Genomic DNA, 19,198 nt, shown 5'->3' with positions numbered 1-19,198 from the left:
GCTTGCAAGGCAGGCCATCAAACCACTGAGCTAAATCCCCGGCCCAAGAACACATTTTTTAAATTGAGACAATTCACCCATTGCAAGTGGGTGACTTTTAGGAAATTTATAGTCGTGCAACCAGCACTATAATCGCCCCCCACCAGAATCTCCCACTGTTCATGTGCAGTAAGTGGGTCCCTGTTCCCACCCTGGCCCCAACCTCCAACCTACTTCTGTCTAAAACAATATGCAGGAACATTTTAAGTCAAAATATATGGAATCATGTTTGGATTTATTATTTTTCCTTCCACTGAAGAAACTCAAAGCACCCAAAAGCTACTTGAAGAGAACCAGGCAGCTTTATTTTTAGCCTGTTCAATTCCATCCCATATGCTGCTTTCCTCCCACCTTTTTTTCCCTCACTGGAGCAAAGGATTCTGCATTTTGGCATTCGTGGTTTATTTTGGTTTGTAATAAAAGTCAAACACATATCAAGTGAGCACCATCTCAAGTCAAATATGGTGTCTTTTCCAACTGTAGATGTTTCTGTGCACGCAATAAAACTGCTTTATTCCAACTAAGTCTTCATTTTCATTTTATGGGGGGACGTCACTGAGAAAACGGAAAACCATCATGGAATACACATGCTCTTACTTGAGTCCTTGAAACCTGCTCCTCACAGCTGGACACCTCAGAGGATTGGAACTGCAACAATGTAACTCAGAGTTGTTACACAGAAGGCTCCCAATACTGGAGGCTCCCGGAGATCTGTTTTTTCTGCCATAAATTGAGGCACAGAGATAAGAAATCCCACCTCTCTGTCCTTTCTCCAAACCCTGGTCCTCCTCAGATGGGAAGCATGGTCTACAGGCCACTTCTGAATTATCTCCTGTCCTCCAAGTGCCCCGAGTCCCCTCCATCCCCTCTTTGGGAATCTTCATGCCCTGGGGCCTTTGCTTAGCTGCTGGTCCCTGGTGCCCTCCCACCTCAGCTCACTCTCATGCCCAGGAGGCGATTCCCAGGCTCCTCTGCGACACACGACTCACCAAATCCCAGCAAGGGACAAGCAGCTGAGGGTGCTCGGGCTTCTGTGCAACACCCTGCCTCATCTCCACCCGAGTCTCCTAACTCAAGCCACTCCACATCTTCCGTGGAAAGGGTGAGCCCGCAGCTGCTGCTCCTGGCAATCCTGCTGTGGAAAGTCATCCACAAGTCTGCTTCTACCTCACGGGGACAGAGTGGCCACCTCTTGGTCCCTGGCCTAACCGCCTTACCCTCTAAGCGAGGCCCTGGGACCCAGTGCTTCTACTGCAGCCATGGAAAGAGAGTCCAAGCCAACCAGTGGCCCCCACCATTGTGGCACCCTTCTCATACCTTTAAAGTGGCCCTGGAGCAGTGGCTCTCACTGTTCTCACAGTTCTGTCCCCAAGAGGACACTCACATGGCCATGGCTGGAGACACTGTGGGTTGTCATATGTGAGGAAGATTGGGTCCTCATCTAGTGAGAAGAGACCAGGGACTCATAAACATCACACTCACAGTCCAGTCCCCGCAGCAAGCATGATCTGGCTTCAGCGGCACTAGAATGTGAAACTACAGTCACCTGAAAGTGAAAAGTCAAAATAAAACAAAACAAAAAAAAACAAAACCAGGTGTTCCTAGGCTGAAAGACCTTACTGCAAGCCATGCTCTTTGTAAAAGTGTAGACAGGCTCAGTAGGGGAACACTTGTCATCCCACCTACTCTGGAGGCTGTGGCAAGAGAGTCACAATTTCGAGGCCAGCCTGAGCAACCCTGTATCAAAATAAAATAAGGTTGAGAATGTAACTCAGTGGTAGAGCACCCCAAGGTGTGATCTCCAGTACTGCGAAAATAAAATTTTTTTAAAAAATGCAATCGTAGATTATAGACTCTCCGCAACATGGGATCTCTGAGACCCTGGTGTCCACACCTGTGCAGAGTCTGCCCACAGGAAGGGAGGGACACATCACCGAGGGGAGGTGACCAAAGGCCAGAGGCGAGGCCAGCATCCTGGGGGAGGAAAATTGCAAAGGCCCTGAAAACACAAACGGAGAAGAGCCTGCAGTGAACAGCCCTGCCCAGTGCCCGTCTCGTCCTGTGCTCATTTAGGCAGAGAAGACAGGCTGGTGGCAGGGACAGGGAGGTCACGCTTGGTCTAGGCAGTGGACTCCAATGTGCTTTTCTTTTCTATTTCTTTGTATGTGGTACTGGGGATTGAATCTAGGGCCTTCCATTGAGCTACATCCCCAACATTTCATTCATTTATGTATTTCCCTTTTTTAATTTTAATTTTTTGAGATAGTCTCACTAAGCTGTGTTGTCAGGACTTCAACTTGCAACCTTTCCGCTTCAGTCTTCTAAAACACTGGGGTTACAGGTGTGCCACCACACCCTGCTTCACTGTGCATATCTATTGTCAGTCCCACTCCTTCCCCCTAACCCAGCAGCACCTCTTTTTATCAACTTCACTTGTGCTCCTATAAGATTCCATTTCTGGAGAGGTTTAGAACCAATGGTTCAGGCCCATGGATCAGAACAGATGCATCAAGATGGCAAGAAATAGGAACCAGCTCTGGCTGATTGAGGCAGAGAAGTACTTCATTCAAAAGACATCAAGGAACTTGGAGAGGGCAATCAGAAGCAAGAAGCAAAGGTGCCTCAGAACTGGTCTAGGATGGACTCCACTGCTACAGCGCCCAACTTGCGATTCTGCCTATGCAGCTTGCAGTGCCAGCCCTGGGCACTGCTTTCTGCCAGCCAGACTGAGCTTGGGCGCCACTGGCCCTGGATCAAGATCGGCATGGATGTCCAGGCAGGCAGAACCAGAGTCCTTGCTGCAGAGGATGCTGGAAAAGTGAACCTATCATTTATAGCTTCCCAAGTGGGTGGTGGGCTCTGCCTCCCCCCAACTCACAAGGAAGGATGGAGGAGGTTTTCCAAGCACAGAAGAGGATCCAAAAGAGTAACAGTGGGAAAGAAGGGCCTTAGGTCCTCAAGAAGGCAAAATGCATTGACTAAAAGGCAAAGAGGGCACCAAATATTATTTACATTTTTTGTTTATTTTTAAACACTTCACATAATAACTAGGACACCAAAAATGAGCTTCACAATTTGGCCTTGAACTATGCAAAAGAACAAGGTCAAGGTCCCCAGCTCTGACTTAGCAGCCCACAAGCCACCTGGATACCTGGTCAAAATAAGAGACATTTCTGAGTTTTACCTGGGCTGCTTTTAGATTAAATCAGATGCCATGTACCATTGGGCTTGGCTCAAACTAACTACAGGAGAGATCTTACAAATAATTACTCAGAAGGCAGGGTACAGCCTGCCGCATACAGGTCATCTTTCTGACTATACTTACACGTGAGAAAGTAGGAGCCACAAAGATGCAATTAACACTAAAGATAGAGATCTAATTTAAAAGATGGGTATATTTATAACTCCCACTGTGTGGGTGGAGACAAGTATAGACATATGTCTGTGGCCAGACACATGAGGATGCCCGGGCACAAGAGAGGCAAAAAGAGGGTTATAAAAGTAAGACTCGATCAGTGATGTCTGACTATGAAAGATAACACCCAGGTTGTTGATCTCAAACTTGGCCTGTAATAAAACGTGACTTGCTGCTAGAGTTGTTCTACACAAGTAAAATTAATTTTAAACTCAAACATTTGTAACTTAGAGTCACTACATGTTTTATTTCTCTCTCTCTCTCTTTTTTTTGGTTGGTTTATTTTAAGCTGGCAATGAATACTTTGGCTTTTCTGCTGGGTCCCCTTTTATGTATACAATTGACTCAGGCACTAAGACACCCAGAGTACAGCCAGAAAAACTAATTTATGCCTTAAAAATATGAAGCGTGGGAAAAGATAAAACTAATTAGAAGATGAGTCTAAGAATATGGGATGGAAGATTGAATTGAGGTCTCTCAGTGCATAGAGAACCTATAGGAGGTGCTGATCAACACAGTTAGAAACGTGGGCCTAAATCGTAAGTAAAGCGGTGTAGTTTGAACGTATCCCAAAGTCCATGTGCTCCAGAGTGATCCAACGAAATGTGTCTGGAAGTGGCAATGGGTTTGTCCTCGTGGGTGGTCAGGCTCACTCCTATGGGAACAGGGGAGTTATGGAGTAAGTGAGGTTTTACATAAGCAAGCTCTGCCTACTTTTCCTTTCTCCCTTTCCCCGTCTGCCACAGGTTGACATAGCATGAAGGCCTTCGCCAGGTGCTGACACCATACTCTTGGATTTCTCAAACTCCCAAACCATGAGCCAAACAAGTTTTTGTTCATTATAATTTATCCAGTCTCAGATACTCTGTTACAGCAGCAGAAAAGACGTAACACAAGGGGTGGGGGTGGCATAGCATCATGGTAATAAGGACAACTGAATGCTAGAATGGGTCTCCACTGGGGGAAAAGTGGGTAAATGAGGGACAGGCACATGGTACTGCTGACCACGCAGCTGTCAAAAACAAAAACCAGAGACCTCAAGCGCACATATTTTTGTACATTCAAGACACCACCTCTTCCAAGGCCAGGACTAAGGACACCCAAGTGACACTTTACAATGGTCATGTATGGGGCAGGGGGAGTGTAAAGAGGAAAAGACATTTGAAAAGTAAAACCACAGAGGTGCAGAGCCCTGCACTGAGAGATGATGGGGCCCTGAAGCAGTGGCGTCTAAAGATCCAGCCCTTCACAGCTGGACCCAAAGAAACCAGGAAATGAACACACATGTAACTTCACCTGTGGTGGCTATGGCAGTGTCCTGCAGCAGGTGCTCCTTTAAAGATCCCTCCTGGCCAAGGACCTATGATTTGCAGATACAATATGAAATTTCCGAAGCTCAATACTCATTATAAATCCTGCCCCATACCATCCATTACATTTTGGCTACGTGTAAAAAGTGATAAACTTCTACCCATAATACATCACTTAAACATGGAAATAGAGCTTACTTCTCCAGGATGTGGTCCAAAGCCCAGATCAGACACAGTGTTCCAGCCAGTATCACAAAGCACACCAAATGCAATCTTCCCCACGTGAGGATTCACCTCTGAAGGGTGTAGGATGCTTTTTTCTGATTATAAAGAAATTGTTCCAGATGCTGTCCCTGTAGAATAATTCCATGACTCCGAAGGGCAGGAAGAAGGGACAAGGGCATGAAAAGGAGTCGGCACAAGGAGCTCTTGTGTTTTTTTTCAGCTTAGAAACAGGACTGAAAGCAACCCACCCAGATCCAAATAGATATTTTTCCAAAGAAGGAAAACAAATGGCCAATAAACACACAAGGAGATGCCAAACATCACTATTCATTAGGGAAATGGAATTCAAGCCCTCCGTGGGATACCTCATAGCACCCACTAGAATGGCAATAATAAAAAAGACAATGTCACGTGCCGGTGAAGTTCGAGGAGAAACGGGAGCCTTTATACCCTACTGGTAGGAATGGAAAACTGTGTGGGTGCTCTGGAAAGTTCTTCAAAATGTTAAACACAGACTAACCTTGTGACCTAGCAACTCCACCTCAAGTACAGATTCAAGGGAAATGGAAATAAATAGCCATATAAAAACATGTACATGAATATTCATAGAAGCATTATTCATAAGAACAAAAAAGCAGAAACAACCAAAATATCTATGAACTGAAGAAGGGATAAAGAAAATAGGGTACCTCTAGATAGTGAAAGATTATTCAGCCATCAAGAAAAAAAGAAACACTAATACAGCAGACCCCTTGACTTGCGAATGCAACTTGTTCCCAAGGGCTGGTTGTAACGCAAATTGGTCAGTTGAGCCTCAGGCTCCTCTACACAGCCCTCAAAATCTCTCCCCTGTATACAGGCAGATCTCAGTGTCCTTAGAGAGACATTGGCCCAGGACTTCTCGATTAACCCCCACACAGGAAAGGACGCTGTCATGTTCCTTCCAGAACTCTTTAAGGGTTAAATCTGTATCTGAGACCATCTGGAAGCACAGGTGGCTGGCATTCAGGTCATAATTCAAGATATGTTCATAAGTTAAAACTAAAATTCCAGTTGGAACCCAGGTCGTTTGTTACCGGTCGTAACTCGAGGGTCCACTGTTCATGCTCATGGGTGAGAACATTATGCTAAACTAAGTGAAAGAAGCCTCACATTAAAGGGCACATGGTGTATAATTCCATTTATCTGAAATGCCCAGGATAGGCGAGTAGATTCATGGCTTCAGGAACTACAGGGTGAAAAGTGCTTGCTTGTGGTTATTCAGCCCCTTACTTGGCTTGATGAAGATGTTCTGGAATTAGACAGTGGCAGTAGTTACACAACTCTATGAGCATACTAAAAATCACTGGATTTTACACTTCAAAGGGGTGAGTTGTATGGCCTGCAGATTATATTTCAGTTAAGAGAAATAACAGCCCTTGAGCCGCCCAGCGTTCTTGACATCACTGAATGACAGGGTTGGATGATTCCAGCCAGCGCTAGCTGAACATGCTGCTGGACAGTACATCCAAGCAAAAAGGTCTCCCCTAGTGAACCCTGTCTCTTCACACTTTTTGGCAAGAGAAATGTCCCCACTCTTCACCTCCTGCTCCCACTCCAGTTTTATGGATTTGCAACCTTTGTATTGGAAAGTGGTGAGGCAGGAGGATCACAACTTCAATGCCAGCCTAAGCAACTTAGCAAGATTCTATTTCAAATATTTTTTACAAGGGATGGGGATGCAGCTCATTGGCAGAGTGCTTACCTTAGCAGGTACAAGGCCCTGGGTTCAATCCCCAGGACTTCAAGTTAACAATAATAATAATAATAGCCAGGCGTGGTGGCGCACGCCTGTAATCCCAGCACTTGGGAGGCTGAGGCAGGAGGATCGCTGAGAGTTTGAGACCATCCTGGACTACATAGTGAGTTCCAGGTCAATCTCAACTACATAGTGAGACCCTGTCTCAAAACAAAATGAAAAAACAACCAAACAATAATAATAATACTAATAATTTAAACATAAAAAAAAAGTGTTTGGAGTCAGGTTAATTCTGCCTGCTCCAATTCACTAAACTTGACTTCCTGCAAGTTTACTTAAACTCTTTAAGATACACTTCCTCGCCTATAAAATGGACATGCTTTGCCCTTCTCGTTGGGGCACTTGGGTGAAGTAAGTAAATGCTGAGCAGTCTCATATTCTTCTTAGAGATTTGAGACTGCTGCTGTGATGAGACTGTGCTCCATACGCATGGCCCTGCCCCTCTGTAACATCCTCAGGGCAGATGGTGTTAACGTGTGATCACAGGAGCATGATCGTGATTAGGGTCCATGGGGAGAGAGGCCCCATGATTGGGGGCTTCACAACAGATGTCAGGGAAAGCCAACTTGAGCTGGCTCCACATGGTTGCTCTGAATCTCACCTCTCTGCAGCAGTTCTAGAGGGCACCAAGCTCTAAACAGCAGATAGGCACTAGATTCCTACCTTAAATTGGTGCCAGGGTTTGACAAACACACGTATCGATACTGCCTGTAGCCAAGGGCAAACACAGAGTGTCGGGAGACACTCCCACATTCGCTGGAATGTGGAGGACAGAAGTGCAGAAGAAAATAACCCCAGCTCTTTCAAGCTGGACCATACCTACTGTGGTCCCCCAAGAGAGCTACTCTTGTCAGAGAGAGGAGACTCCCCCTAGAAAATTAGAGCCAGGTTTCTCTAGCCTTTAATTGAAATGAACACTGCAAAATCATCTCTCCAGAAAAATCTCAGAGGAGTATGTTCCTTCCAAATTGCCAAGAAGGATCCCATTAGGCAAGTCTTTCCAAATTATCTTGCTATAGACTGTACTGTGTCCCCTGAAAATTCATATGTTGAAGTCCTAAACCCTAGTAATTCCGAATGTGACTGTATTTGGAGACAGGGTCTTTAAAAAGGCAAATGAGGTAAAAGAAGGGTGTTAGGGTGGCCCTAACTCAGTACAGCTGGTGTCTTGCAGAAAGAGGAAATTTGAATGCAGACAGGTAGAGGGAAGACCACGTGAAGACAGGAGATGAACACTATGGCCAGAGGTCTCATCCAACTTCAGGGAGAGAAACCTCTGGAATAAAACAACACTGCTGACATTCTGGTCCTGGATCTCTTGCTCAGAACTATGAGACAATAAATCTGCGTTGTTTAAGCCATGTGATGTGGCACATCACAAAGGAAAATGCTGATAGTCCTGGTGTTCAGTAAAAGTAACAGCTCACTATTACTTTACCATTTTTATTTCTGAAAGGTATAAGAGATTTTCCAAGGAGAACTAGGAAAATGTAGCAATGGACTCTTGACTTTATAACTGGTTACATTTTTGAGTCAGTTTTTTTTAAAAAATGATGGTGGGTCAGTAACAACCTGCAGTTACTGCTGGGGGTATGCAATGCACATAAACAGCAAATAGTGTCTCTAAACAAAATAATTCAAGTACAGGTACTAGTGTCTTATGAACACAGCAGATGTTCTAACCAATCTCTACTCAAAGGACTCACTGCTCTGTCCCCCACCCCTTTGTAAAACACGCTCCAGGAGGCCTGTGGCACACTGAGTACCCCCAGTTGGATCTGGGTGCTCAAGGTCATGGTGCCCTTTCACCAGTTATACATGCTACTATGGTTTCTCAAAACATTAGAACAACTGATGAACAGGAAGTGTGAGCAGAAAGAGAAGTTGTTTCTAAGAAAACAAAGATGAATGTTTAGAAAGTTTCTATAAAGCAAGTTGTATAAGAAACTGGAGTAGGTGTGGGCAAGATAATTGTAAAAGACTGATAAGTCATAAAAATAAGATATCCTGCTCCCAAGTTTGCTTTGCAAATAGCCTTGCTCTACTTTGAAGAAACAAACTAGAACACACACTCACACACACACACACACACACACACACACACAATGATCTAATTACATATTTGTATACTTAGAAAAGATCATGACCAGGGGAACACAAATCAAATGGGTTAAAAGGATGTGTAAGCTGGGTGTGGTGACACAAGTTTGTAATCCCAATGTTCTGGGAGGATGAGGCAGGAGGATTCCAAGTTTGAGCCCAGCCTGGGCAACCTAACAATTTAGCAAAACCCTGTTTCAAACTTATATAATATAATAATATGATATAATTGTACACACACACACACACACACACACATATACACATATGGAATAAAATGAGGGTGTGTAATCAGGCTACTATATAGGTTAGGTGAGGAGCAAAATATAAAAATGCAGAAAAGCTCACTGAGCTTAGAGTAGCTTTTTACCAAATTTTAGAGACTAATTGCTTGGACTGTAATCCAAGCTCTACCACATAAAAGCCATAAGACCAAAGGTAAAGATCTCAGCTTCTCTGGGCCATCTCTTCTATGTCTATAAGAAGGGACAGTCCCAGTGCCATAGGTGACACTGCTCAGCCCTAGGCCTTGGCCATAGCTATCATCTGCATTAAATATCACCTTACTTAGCTCAACTAGTACTACCAACTGTACAGTAAAAGTCCAGCCACCATCAGGTGGGGGGTCGAGTGTGAACTATTTTCCTGAGTAAAATGAGACTTCAACTTTTAAAACACTGGGGATCATTTTGAAAAAAAAAAGCTAAACAGTACAATGACATCATGATCTGAAGCTTCCACGAAGGAAGGAAGGACCCAAGTCCACTGGCAGTTAGGTCCAAGACCATACCCAGTCACCAGTACCTTGGGGCCACCCAAGTTCTTACTTTTCCTGATTGAAGAAGAGAGGTTAAAAAAAGAAAAGGAAAGGAAAGAATGTTGTATTTGCACAGTGAACAATACACTCTGGAGAAGTTTTCCTTGAACAGGGCATTAGATCAATATTATAAAAGACAATCATCCACTTGGAACCTCCCTCTGCAAAAGGCACCATGTTTTTAGCACAAGCTGAGAAAGACGAGGTATCAGTTTAACCTCCCAGTTTTGGGGTGAGCAAACAAGATGGCAGATCTCCAGAACAGCCAAACATAGGAGACTGTAACTGTGGCTGTGGGAATGGTGTTCTCTCTGTAGAGTGCTCCATTTCAGGAGATCACAGCAGCCTCCAGATAAAACAATTGAAGGCTCGGCTTAACAGCTTAATCAGGTAATGGCCGAACCAAAATAGAATTCTCAGGAAACTGGGGCTGGTTGGAAGCATGCAACAAATCAACATTACTTGGAGAACTGTGGCTTGTAAAGCAAACCCAGGGTTACTTTACACAGGAGTGTGGAAGAAGGATCACAGACTTCTCTTTATAATGACACATTTACTCTGGGGACACTGCCTAGGGCTCCTAGTCACTTGACCCCATGTTTTGCAGCTGTCAACCAAAATACTCCAGTAAGCACTGAGGCCCCATCATGAAAAAGAGGGTTAATACAGTCTTACTTTGACTGGGTCTTAAACAACCAGCAGGAAAGTACTGCATAACCAAAAAGGGGGAGTAATTAATAATAATATAAAAATGAGAAAAGCTAAGCTACACAGAAAAAGGGGGTACCAAACACTGTACCTGCCCCTACTGGCTATCTCTAGCTATACCTACAACATCTTAGCTTATAGCTATAAAAAGTCATGATTCCCAGGCCCAAAATTCTTGCAAAACTGTGAGCTTCAGTGTATTGATACTATGTTGTTTTTTTTTAAATGTACTTTCAAGCACCACTTGGGTAAAAACTTGGCCTCTTGCGTAACTGTGCCTATAGTATAAAAATGCTGATGTAAACATTCTAGTGCTAAGTTTTGTTACTTCTGTGGTATAATATAAATTTCTGCTCTCTACTACAGACAATGTTTCGATTCTTTGATGCCTTCACCCCTATAAAAGAAAGGCTAGATCCAAGATTCTGAGTCATATAGTTGAGAATTTTAATGACACAGTGGTCACATAGAAACATAGATATCTTTATTTGTGTAACCTTGACTATTTCTATGATTAAAATAGGAGAAAACTGGATTTGTTATTGACAAAATAGGGAGGAGTCTATATGGTCTAAACTCTACCTACTGAATTTGGGTAAATACCTCAAAACAAATAGAGGTTAATATAAAAGATAAAAGATTTATGCCTAATACTGCCTAATTTTTTGTGGCTTCTTTTTAGAGCCACTACTCAACAATATTCTATTTTTAAATTTTAGCCCCTGCTTGTTTAATATTGTCCTCTTTTCCAGAACAACAAAGGATGATCATTCATTCCCCAATCCCCCCCAACAAATCCCAGAAAAAACATAGAACAAAACAAACAAATAACAGAATCCATCTTCCTACGTCTCCTTCAGATCAATCAGGTGAGACTTCTGGTCCCTGGCTAGGCAGTCAGCACCCCCACCCCCCACCAGCCTGAAGGAGCTGGAAGATGATGAACCTTTGGCCCCTCTGCATGTCTCAAGAATAAGGAATCAGAGTCCGGGGGAAGCATGACGTAAGTAGAATAAAATAAAAATAGGTGGAAAAGAGACGTGGCAAATCATCATTTAAAAATTGTACTTTGTAAGAAGACCGAATTCCAGGGCATAAAGTCACCCAGCACTCTCCATATCTGTATTCCCTAGGCTTGCTTATTCTTCTAGAACCTTCACATCCAAAATCGCTTAAGAATATTATAAGCCCATAAATTGGTTTAGTTAATAAAGTGAAGGGCAGAAACCTGACCTTAAAATAGAGAAACAGATTCAAAGGTTTCTAAGAATTTTTTAGGCAAAATATTTTCGTTCACCCATCTTTTTAAAAAATACAACAGACTGGATTCGGGGCCTTTCTCCTGTACAATGGGCCGCCCTTTCACCTGTAAAATAAGCCTTTCTTTCTACCATCCCCCTTTTCCTGTAAACCAGGCCCAAGCTTTGTGCAGATTCACAAATTCCACAGATTTCTATGGCCACAAACACATAAATATTCCTAGCTCCAGACTAAAATGCCCCTCTCTCTATTTCTGCAAGTGTGTAATACTTTTAAAGTTCTGCCTAGGAAATCCCTTTATGCCTCTTACCAAAGTGGGCTAGGGTTAGTGAGTCACTGAGATACCTGAATGTTTGTTGAGGCCCAGCAGCCTGTCAGCAAGAGCTGGGCACTGGTGGGGCATCTCCTGGGTGTTTTGATGTAAGCTGCACACAGACCTCAATGTCTATGATGTTAGTGAAATAGCATTTTATTTTCTAGTGGCAGAGATTATTGTTAGGGAATTCTGATATAAAACGCTCTGCCTCACAAGCAAGGTATCTGCCTTTGAGTATCACAGATGATAAGCCGGATCAGAACCTTGCTTGGCCTGGAGGAGCCATCACTGTGCTTCTGATCTCAGGCCCCTCCCTCTGTGCAGGCCAGTTCCTCATGACTTGCTGCCTCATCCTCCCCATTCTCCCAGCTGAGGTCCCGGTCTCCATACACCTCTGGCTACACAGACTGGTACCTGACCCCAGAGCTCTGTGCCCCTTCAGCAAGATTATCTTCCTCCTGATACCATGCATTGCCTGAAGGTACCTGGTGAATGTGTGTGCCTAACACAGGGCAGGTGTCCCTGTGCCTCTGACCTCATCAGCAGTGCGCAGAGCAGGTGCTCAGTAACATGGCCCAGAAAGGACATCATATCTTCTGATAGTCACCTACAGTCCCAAGCACAGCCCTGTTCTCCAAGTCACAGACACTAAAAAGCATATGTGACCTTGTCAGATGGCCCATCTGTGCAGCAGACAGACCAGAGCCTCTTACTCTATCTGCTTGGGACCTAAGACCCCACACCTGTCAGGTGGGAGGGTGAGGTCAGCCAGGTTAGTACCCTCCTACACACAGGAAAGTTTGCAGTTTCACTTCCAGGAAGGCCCACCGTGTGCCTACTGTGCTCCCCACTTCCCTGGGCCCTGTTCCTGAGTCCTGTGCCCACCCATTTCATGCAATTCCACGAAGGAGCCCACTTCACCAGCCTCTGCCTCTATCCCTCTGTGGCCCCATCTGCTGTTACACAAGAGCCCTGGAGGCCCCACAGATCAGGGCCTGCCTCTTTTTGTACCCAGCCCTTGCCACTCCAGGCCTTGGCCCGGGGGCTGAGCCAGGCCCTTGCAAGCCTCTCATGCTGCACCTGTCCATGCTGGCCCTGCTCACCACGGGTGGCAAAAGCAAGTCCTGCCTGACCCCTCATGTCCAAGCAGGCTTCTCTGCAATGCCCCTCCATCGTGCCAGGACTCGTGCCACCTGGAGCCATTCATCTGCTTGCTGGGCTGTCTTCTCCCACAGAGAATGGAAGCCAGAAGACCATGGCCTCAGCCTATTCACCATGCTCTTCCTGGAGCCAGACGCACAAACAAATACCTAGAGAAGGCTCCAAAAAGCACTGTATGAATGAATGAATAGTAAAGGAATGGGTATCTCCTGGGGGAACCAACACTACCAAACATTCACAGTCAGAACCAAAATGGGCTCAACTTTCTTGAACAACCAAAATACATAAACACCTTTCTTTTTTAGTGAAATAAACCCAGCATGGAGCTTGCCTGGGGTTTCCCTTCATCCACAGCTTCTCCTAGGACACCACAGTGGTCTTATTGCAGACCACCTCTCTCTCTGGAACCGACCCAGAACACCTTGGCTTAGATGGCCGGAACTCTGTCTTGGAGTTGAGCCCAAGGTCTCAGGCTCACAGTTGAGGGCTGGTGGAAGGGGCCTGACAACCCCCTGGATGCCTGGCCATGAGCCCTATCCTCTGGAAGAACAAACACAGGAAGGGAGCAGAGGCCTTGAGCCCAGGGTGGTCCCCTGGGTCTAAATGAAGTCCTCCTTTCCCTCGGCCTTAACAACTGGCCAGCCCAGGACCCCACAGGGAGGAAATACTGGGTGGGCACCAGCCTGCCTGGGTCAGAAGCAGGACACGGGATTTGGGAAAAGGCACACCCAGTCCCTGATATGAAATCAGGCAGATGCCTGGCTTCCAATCATTACTCCAACATTGATGTTTCCAAAGGTCACACGAAGAGATTAAATCCTCTGGACCTCAGTTTCCATAGGTATCAAAAATTCATCATTTCTACTTTAAGAGGATTACTGGGTATTTTGCTTCCAGACGCTATACCTGGCTGGGTCCATTGATCCTTCAGTTGTCCTGATGAGCTCGTTATTCATATGGGGAAAATACACCCAGGTATCAATCATGCTGTGTGACCTAGCCCCTAAAAACCTGGCTAACCAAGCTGTTTCAAGGCTGAGCCATACCAATGGAGCCATATCTACTTAATTCTGCAAAGTAACTAGGCCTAGATGAATTTAGCTTACACATGCATGCAGCAGACATTCCACGCATATTTTTCAATGAATAAGTCCAAAGATACGTTGTATCTATATTGATCTGACTCATCAAGTCTGATGAACTAGCATCTCTTTCCTTCACAACTAGGTGTGTAGTCAAGCACTAATCCACCTTGTGCTTTGATACTGCGGTCAAGGCAGAAAATCAGATTTAAACCATTATAAACCTAACAACTTTGACACAGGAGTTTCTCCCTAATGTAGGGTGTGGGGAAACTGAGCTGGTGGGTTGTTAAATCTCCTTATTTCTTTCAGATATTATCTGTCAGCTCCCTCATGGAGTAGGCTTTCAGTAACAAAAGGATCTTGTCAAAATAGAGTAATTATTCAGCAAAAAAGTTCGTAAGTATGCACTATGTGGACTATCACTATGTTTTGCAAGGATAATGAGCAAAAGCATTCCTCTTTCAGTCTTGCTCCACAAATAATGAATAAGAAAGAACACTGCCTAAGACTGAGGTTTGGCAAAAAATTAGGTGAAACCCATCCATTCTGTGCCTCCAACATGATGTCACAGAGGGCTCCTGGTGACTCTATAATTACCTAGCTCTGTGCTGCTCCACCTCAAGCTTCACAGGCAAAACACTGCATCCACCAAAGCAGTAGCCTCTCAGGGCAAGGAAAGACTTCAGCCTTCCATTCCACAATGGTACCCCTTAGCCTAAGAAAAACCACCTGCTAAAGCAAACTTGCAGAAAGGACAGCTAGGAGCCAGCTATTCCCTTTGCAAAACCGTCTAAGGATTGCATTAAAATGCCTTTACAATGGACTGGCCCATGATTTAGCAAGTGGCCTTGATTCATCAGGGGCTGGGTCGCCTAACCCAGGGGCAGGACAGAGATGCTGCACTTACCAATCGCACTGTGATTGCAACACACACGGGTTTAATGTCAGAAGGTCTAGGTCCTCATCCCAGCTGAGTCACTAATGAGATGTGTTTCAGACACAGGTCACCACACTTCTTTGGTTTTAGTTTTCTCATCCAGAGTCGGAGAATCATTAATAAAAAGCAATTACCTACTCCCAGAGGTAAGGGGGAAATCAATGGATGTGAAAGCCATATCCAGAAGTCAAGGACCTTTGCTATTATACATATATATGTGTGAAATAAGAGACACATGGAAAATTACCTGTATCCAATCTTGTTCACACTGAATTGTTTCCTCTTACTAATGAAAGAAAGAGCTGCAATGTAAGAGATGTCTGTGAATCAGGATGAGCTTGCAGCTCTTGGAGAAGGGGCACTGCTGTCTGTCACCAAGGACCTGAGATCCACTCTGGAACAGCTTTTGGTGCCCTAGGATGGCCACAGAGGCAAATGCACCTGCCCACCACAGCTCTATGGGGGATGAGGCCCTAAGTATGCCAGACTCTCACACCGTGCTAGGAGTGTCTAGAACACTGGCTACACTGTGAACAGGTATGAGGAACCACAATCCACACATGACACACAGAGTCAAGTGAGAGGAAGTAATGGAGGGGGAGGTCACCTTCCCAGTTCCCATAGGTGCCCCCAGCTACATGCTGCTAGGTTTGACTGAGCTTTTTCTAATCTCGCTTGAGACAACAGTGAAAAATTTTCAACAAATCATCACTCCTCTAGGAAATCCATAGAAAGAAAAAGTAGGGCAAACCCACACTGGACTCCTCTGCTTAGGGTAGCTGGAACCACAGGTGTGTGACAGCTCGCCCGGCTCTCACCCTCCCATTTTCAACCCTTCCCATTCAGTTGTCCTAGAAGCTGAACAAGACCAGAAAGAAAATCACAGGATTGAGCTATAGGGATGATCAGAACAACCCAAGAGGGTGACCACTGTCATTGGCTTTGCCAGAAAAGCCAGCACAGAGGGAGTAGCTTTAATGAGAGCCCCAGAGGAGCTATGATTGCCCAAGTCCTAGAGCAAAGGCTCTCAAATTCCAGTGTGCATCTGAAGCCCCTGGAGAGGTGTTAGACACAGGAACCAGAGTATCTGAATTAGCAGCTGATGGGCCATGCTTGAGAAAATGACAACAAAATGAACAGGAAAGTGCTGCTGGGGCTATCATTTCTACTGGGCAACTTCAGATCCTGATTCATCCCCCTGCACCCCAAACTGATCCTTGAGAAAACTCCTAATAGGAAGTAGCTGTGTTCCTCACTCCCCTCCTCCTCTCATTCATTCACCCATGGTGCTGTAACTAAGGGCTACAATCAAGTCATTTCTGATAAATGTGACCAGGGCTGAGTACCTGGGCACAACTGTGTCCCTGTGCACAAGACAATTTTGTGGAAGTGAATTAGGGAGCCAAGAAGAGGAGCCAGCAATTCAGCAAAAACACTCCCAGGCTCTTTGGTCCAATTCTCTGACCTGCTGCACAGTCCTTCTCTCAGTGACAAGAACGTGTCACTGGGACAGTGCTAGGGAAATGCTGTGACCTGCTTTTCTCCTCGCTAATTTGTCCCGATGATCTGCCACAATGCACTGTGATTTCCCACTGAGAGTTTACTTCATGTCACCAAATTGTCACCCAGCCAGCCTCACCAGCGAGCCAGTGCAGAAGATGACAGCAAGTAAGACAATCACAGCACCTCTGGTGGGTGTCAGGGCAATATCCCTCCAAACCAGGATCAGTGGACTTCCGACCTGGAAGGAGACAATACAAATGCTCCCTTTCTTCCCAAAGCTGACTGCATTATAGTGCACACTGCTTTACCAACAGCAGGAGTTCCTGCCACAACAGTGTTTTGCTTTATGGGGAATTAACGGAAGTTCCTACAGAGACAGCGTTGTGAACAATGTAAACACTCGGATAACAGCCTATCCGACAGTCTCCCCTTGACTCAAGGTGGGAAATCTGGCTGGTCTTGAGATTTTCTGCCAATGGACAGAAGAGGTAACACAGAAACCCAACTTAAGGTTAAATAAGGAAAAAGAGCAAACAGCAATTTGTTCAGAGCTTTTTAATAAACACAGATGGTTAAAAAAGTCTGCAAATACCTGGTCTTACAGATAATACATAGGTGTATTCGGTGGAACAAATATGATTTTCCCTCCATTAATAAAAAAAATCTGGTTAGTTCTTTTGCACATGCAAACTGTGCCAGTTCCCAGGCTGAGTCCCTGCTTCTGTGAACCCTATGCAATCCTGCCAATCAAACGACCACCTCTAACGCAGTGACACCAACACAACCTCCACTTATCCCAAACTAAGGTCCATCTCAGACACACCACACTCCCAATAAGCGCCTTGAGCCCTGATAGCCGTATCCAGAAAACCACAGAGCAGAAAGAGCCCAGCCTCAGTGACAGTACTGGTCTGGGTCCCTAGAACACGGATTTAATACTTTTGCCCCCTCCAGGCTCCCAGATGAGAGCATAAATCTATATTTGCCTCCAAAACATTTGCCCAACACCCTTTGTGGCTCTGAACTCACCTGTTTTCTAAGAGCGTCATGCAAACCACCTCTCGCACACCAGGATTGTTGGCCTTCTCCACGGAGCAGCCCTGCAAGTTCCAGGTGGCCAGCCTCAGCACTGGTTGCCCATCCCTCGTGCCACCAAAGGCCTCCACCGAGGGCCTCGTGGAGATGATCTGGGTGGGTCCCCCCGGTGGCAGGTCCAAGTCCTCGCTCTGCAGGCTCAGAGAGGTGGGGCTGGGGTGAGGCCTGACGGTGAAGGTCAGGCCCCCATTGGTGTGGGTGGATGGGGGTCTGGACCTCTCAGCAAACACCTGGTGCCGTATCCTGTCCAGAAAGGTGGCGTTGATGCCATCCATCCTCACCAGGTCCTCTATGCTGCGGAAGGGACCGTGCTCCCGGCGGTAATCCACAATGCTGAGGGCCATCTTCTCCGTGAGGCCTCGCACACTCATGAGCTGGGCAGGGGTGGCCGTGTTGATGTTGACACGGGGCGTGAGGGGCACGGAGGTGACCAGGTGGTGAGGCTGCTGCTCAGCCAGCAGGTCCCGCCGCAGGGAGCTGGGAGAGTGCTGTGCAGAACTGCCCTTACTGCTCACACAGATCTCAAACTTGACCTGCTCCAGCTTGGTGGCACCCACGCCGCTGACCAGTGCCAGGTCCTCTACCTTCTTGAAGCCCCCGATGTACTCTCTGTACTCCACAATGCTGTGGGCCACCGCCCGGGTCACCCCAGGCAGGGTCATCAGCTCCTCCTCTGTTGCTGTGTTGATGTTGAGCCGCTCCTGGTTCACCAGGATGTTGCTGAAGTTGCAGGCTGCGCTGAACTTGCGGCTATGGGACAGGTCGGAAGGGTCCCTGGGGATGGAGCGGTGGCAGCCCAGGGTGCTCCCCATGGTCGGCCAAGTCCAGGGCCCAGGAAGGTGTCCCCACCGCAGGAAGCGGCCTGGAAGAGCTTACAAGGCCAGAAGGGAAAATGCAAGGTTTAGGGGCTGATGAGGTTGCTGCAGACAAACACCAACACTCCCATGTCTCAAGTATCCAAACCACCTTTCCCTTGGCCACCTAGGGAAGAGAAGAACACACGAATCCTTTGAACTGATCTTCTGCCAGTGGAGTTCCGAGTTCCCGACCAGGCGCTCAGGTCGAGGGCTGCAGTGGACTGAAAGTGCAGACACGCAGAGGCTGGCGCAGTCTCCCCGGGGTCCTGGGGAGGCCTCCCCCTTATTAAGCCTTCCCTGCCTGGCCACACTGTAGAGGAGGGCGCACCCCGGAAACTCTAGCCCGCCGAGCGGACCGGTGAGGGGCTCAGGGTCGCGCCCCTTTTAGGCGCTCCAAGGGTCCGCCCCAGTCCTCTCTGAGGACTGCGCCGGCCGAGTCCCAGTCCTGACCCTGGAACGGACTCGGTGTTACTCCTTCGGTAGGAGAAAAGCAGCCTCACAGGCTGCACCGAGACTGCCCGCCGCGCTTACCCAGGCGAAAGGGCCCGCACCCAACTCGGCGCGGGGTTCGC

At 46.4% G+C, this 19,198-nt stretch overlaps 1 protein-coding gene across 1 annotated transcript in view; it reads right to left on the bottom strand.

Moving 5' to 3' along the window:
* Window positions 1-19,198, bottom strand: part of Eepd1 (endonuclease/exonuclease/phosphatase family domain containing 1) — a 101,463-nt gene extending 82,265 nt beyond the window's left edge. Inside the window, exons 1-2 of the mRNA XM_010640496.3 lie at window positions 19,158-19,198; window positions 17,704-18,750 (exon numbers count right to left, since the gene is read on the bottom strand). Of these exons, the coding sequence (XP_010638798.1) occupies window positions 17,704-18,581 (878 nt within the window). The 5' untranslated portion in view covers window positions 18,582-18,750; window positions 19,158-19,198. The remainder of the gene's footprint in view (window positions 1-17,703; window positions 18,751-19,157) is intronic.

Source organism: Fukomys damarensis, unplaced genomic scaffold (genome assembly GCF_012274545.1).
Source record: "Fukomys damarensis isolate Sample0158 unplaced genomic scaffold, DMR_v1.0_HiC HiC_scaffold_17, whole genome shotgun sequence".
Classification (NCBI taxonomy): Eukaryota; Metazoa; Chordata; class Mammalia; order Rodentia; family Bathyergidae; genus Fukomys; species Fukomys damarensis.
The sequence above is the reverse complement of the archived record's forward strand: the minus strand, read 5'-3'. Positions and strand labels throughout refer to the sequence as shown.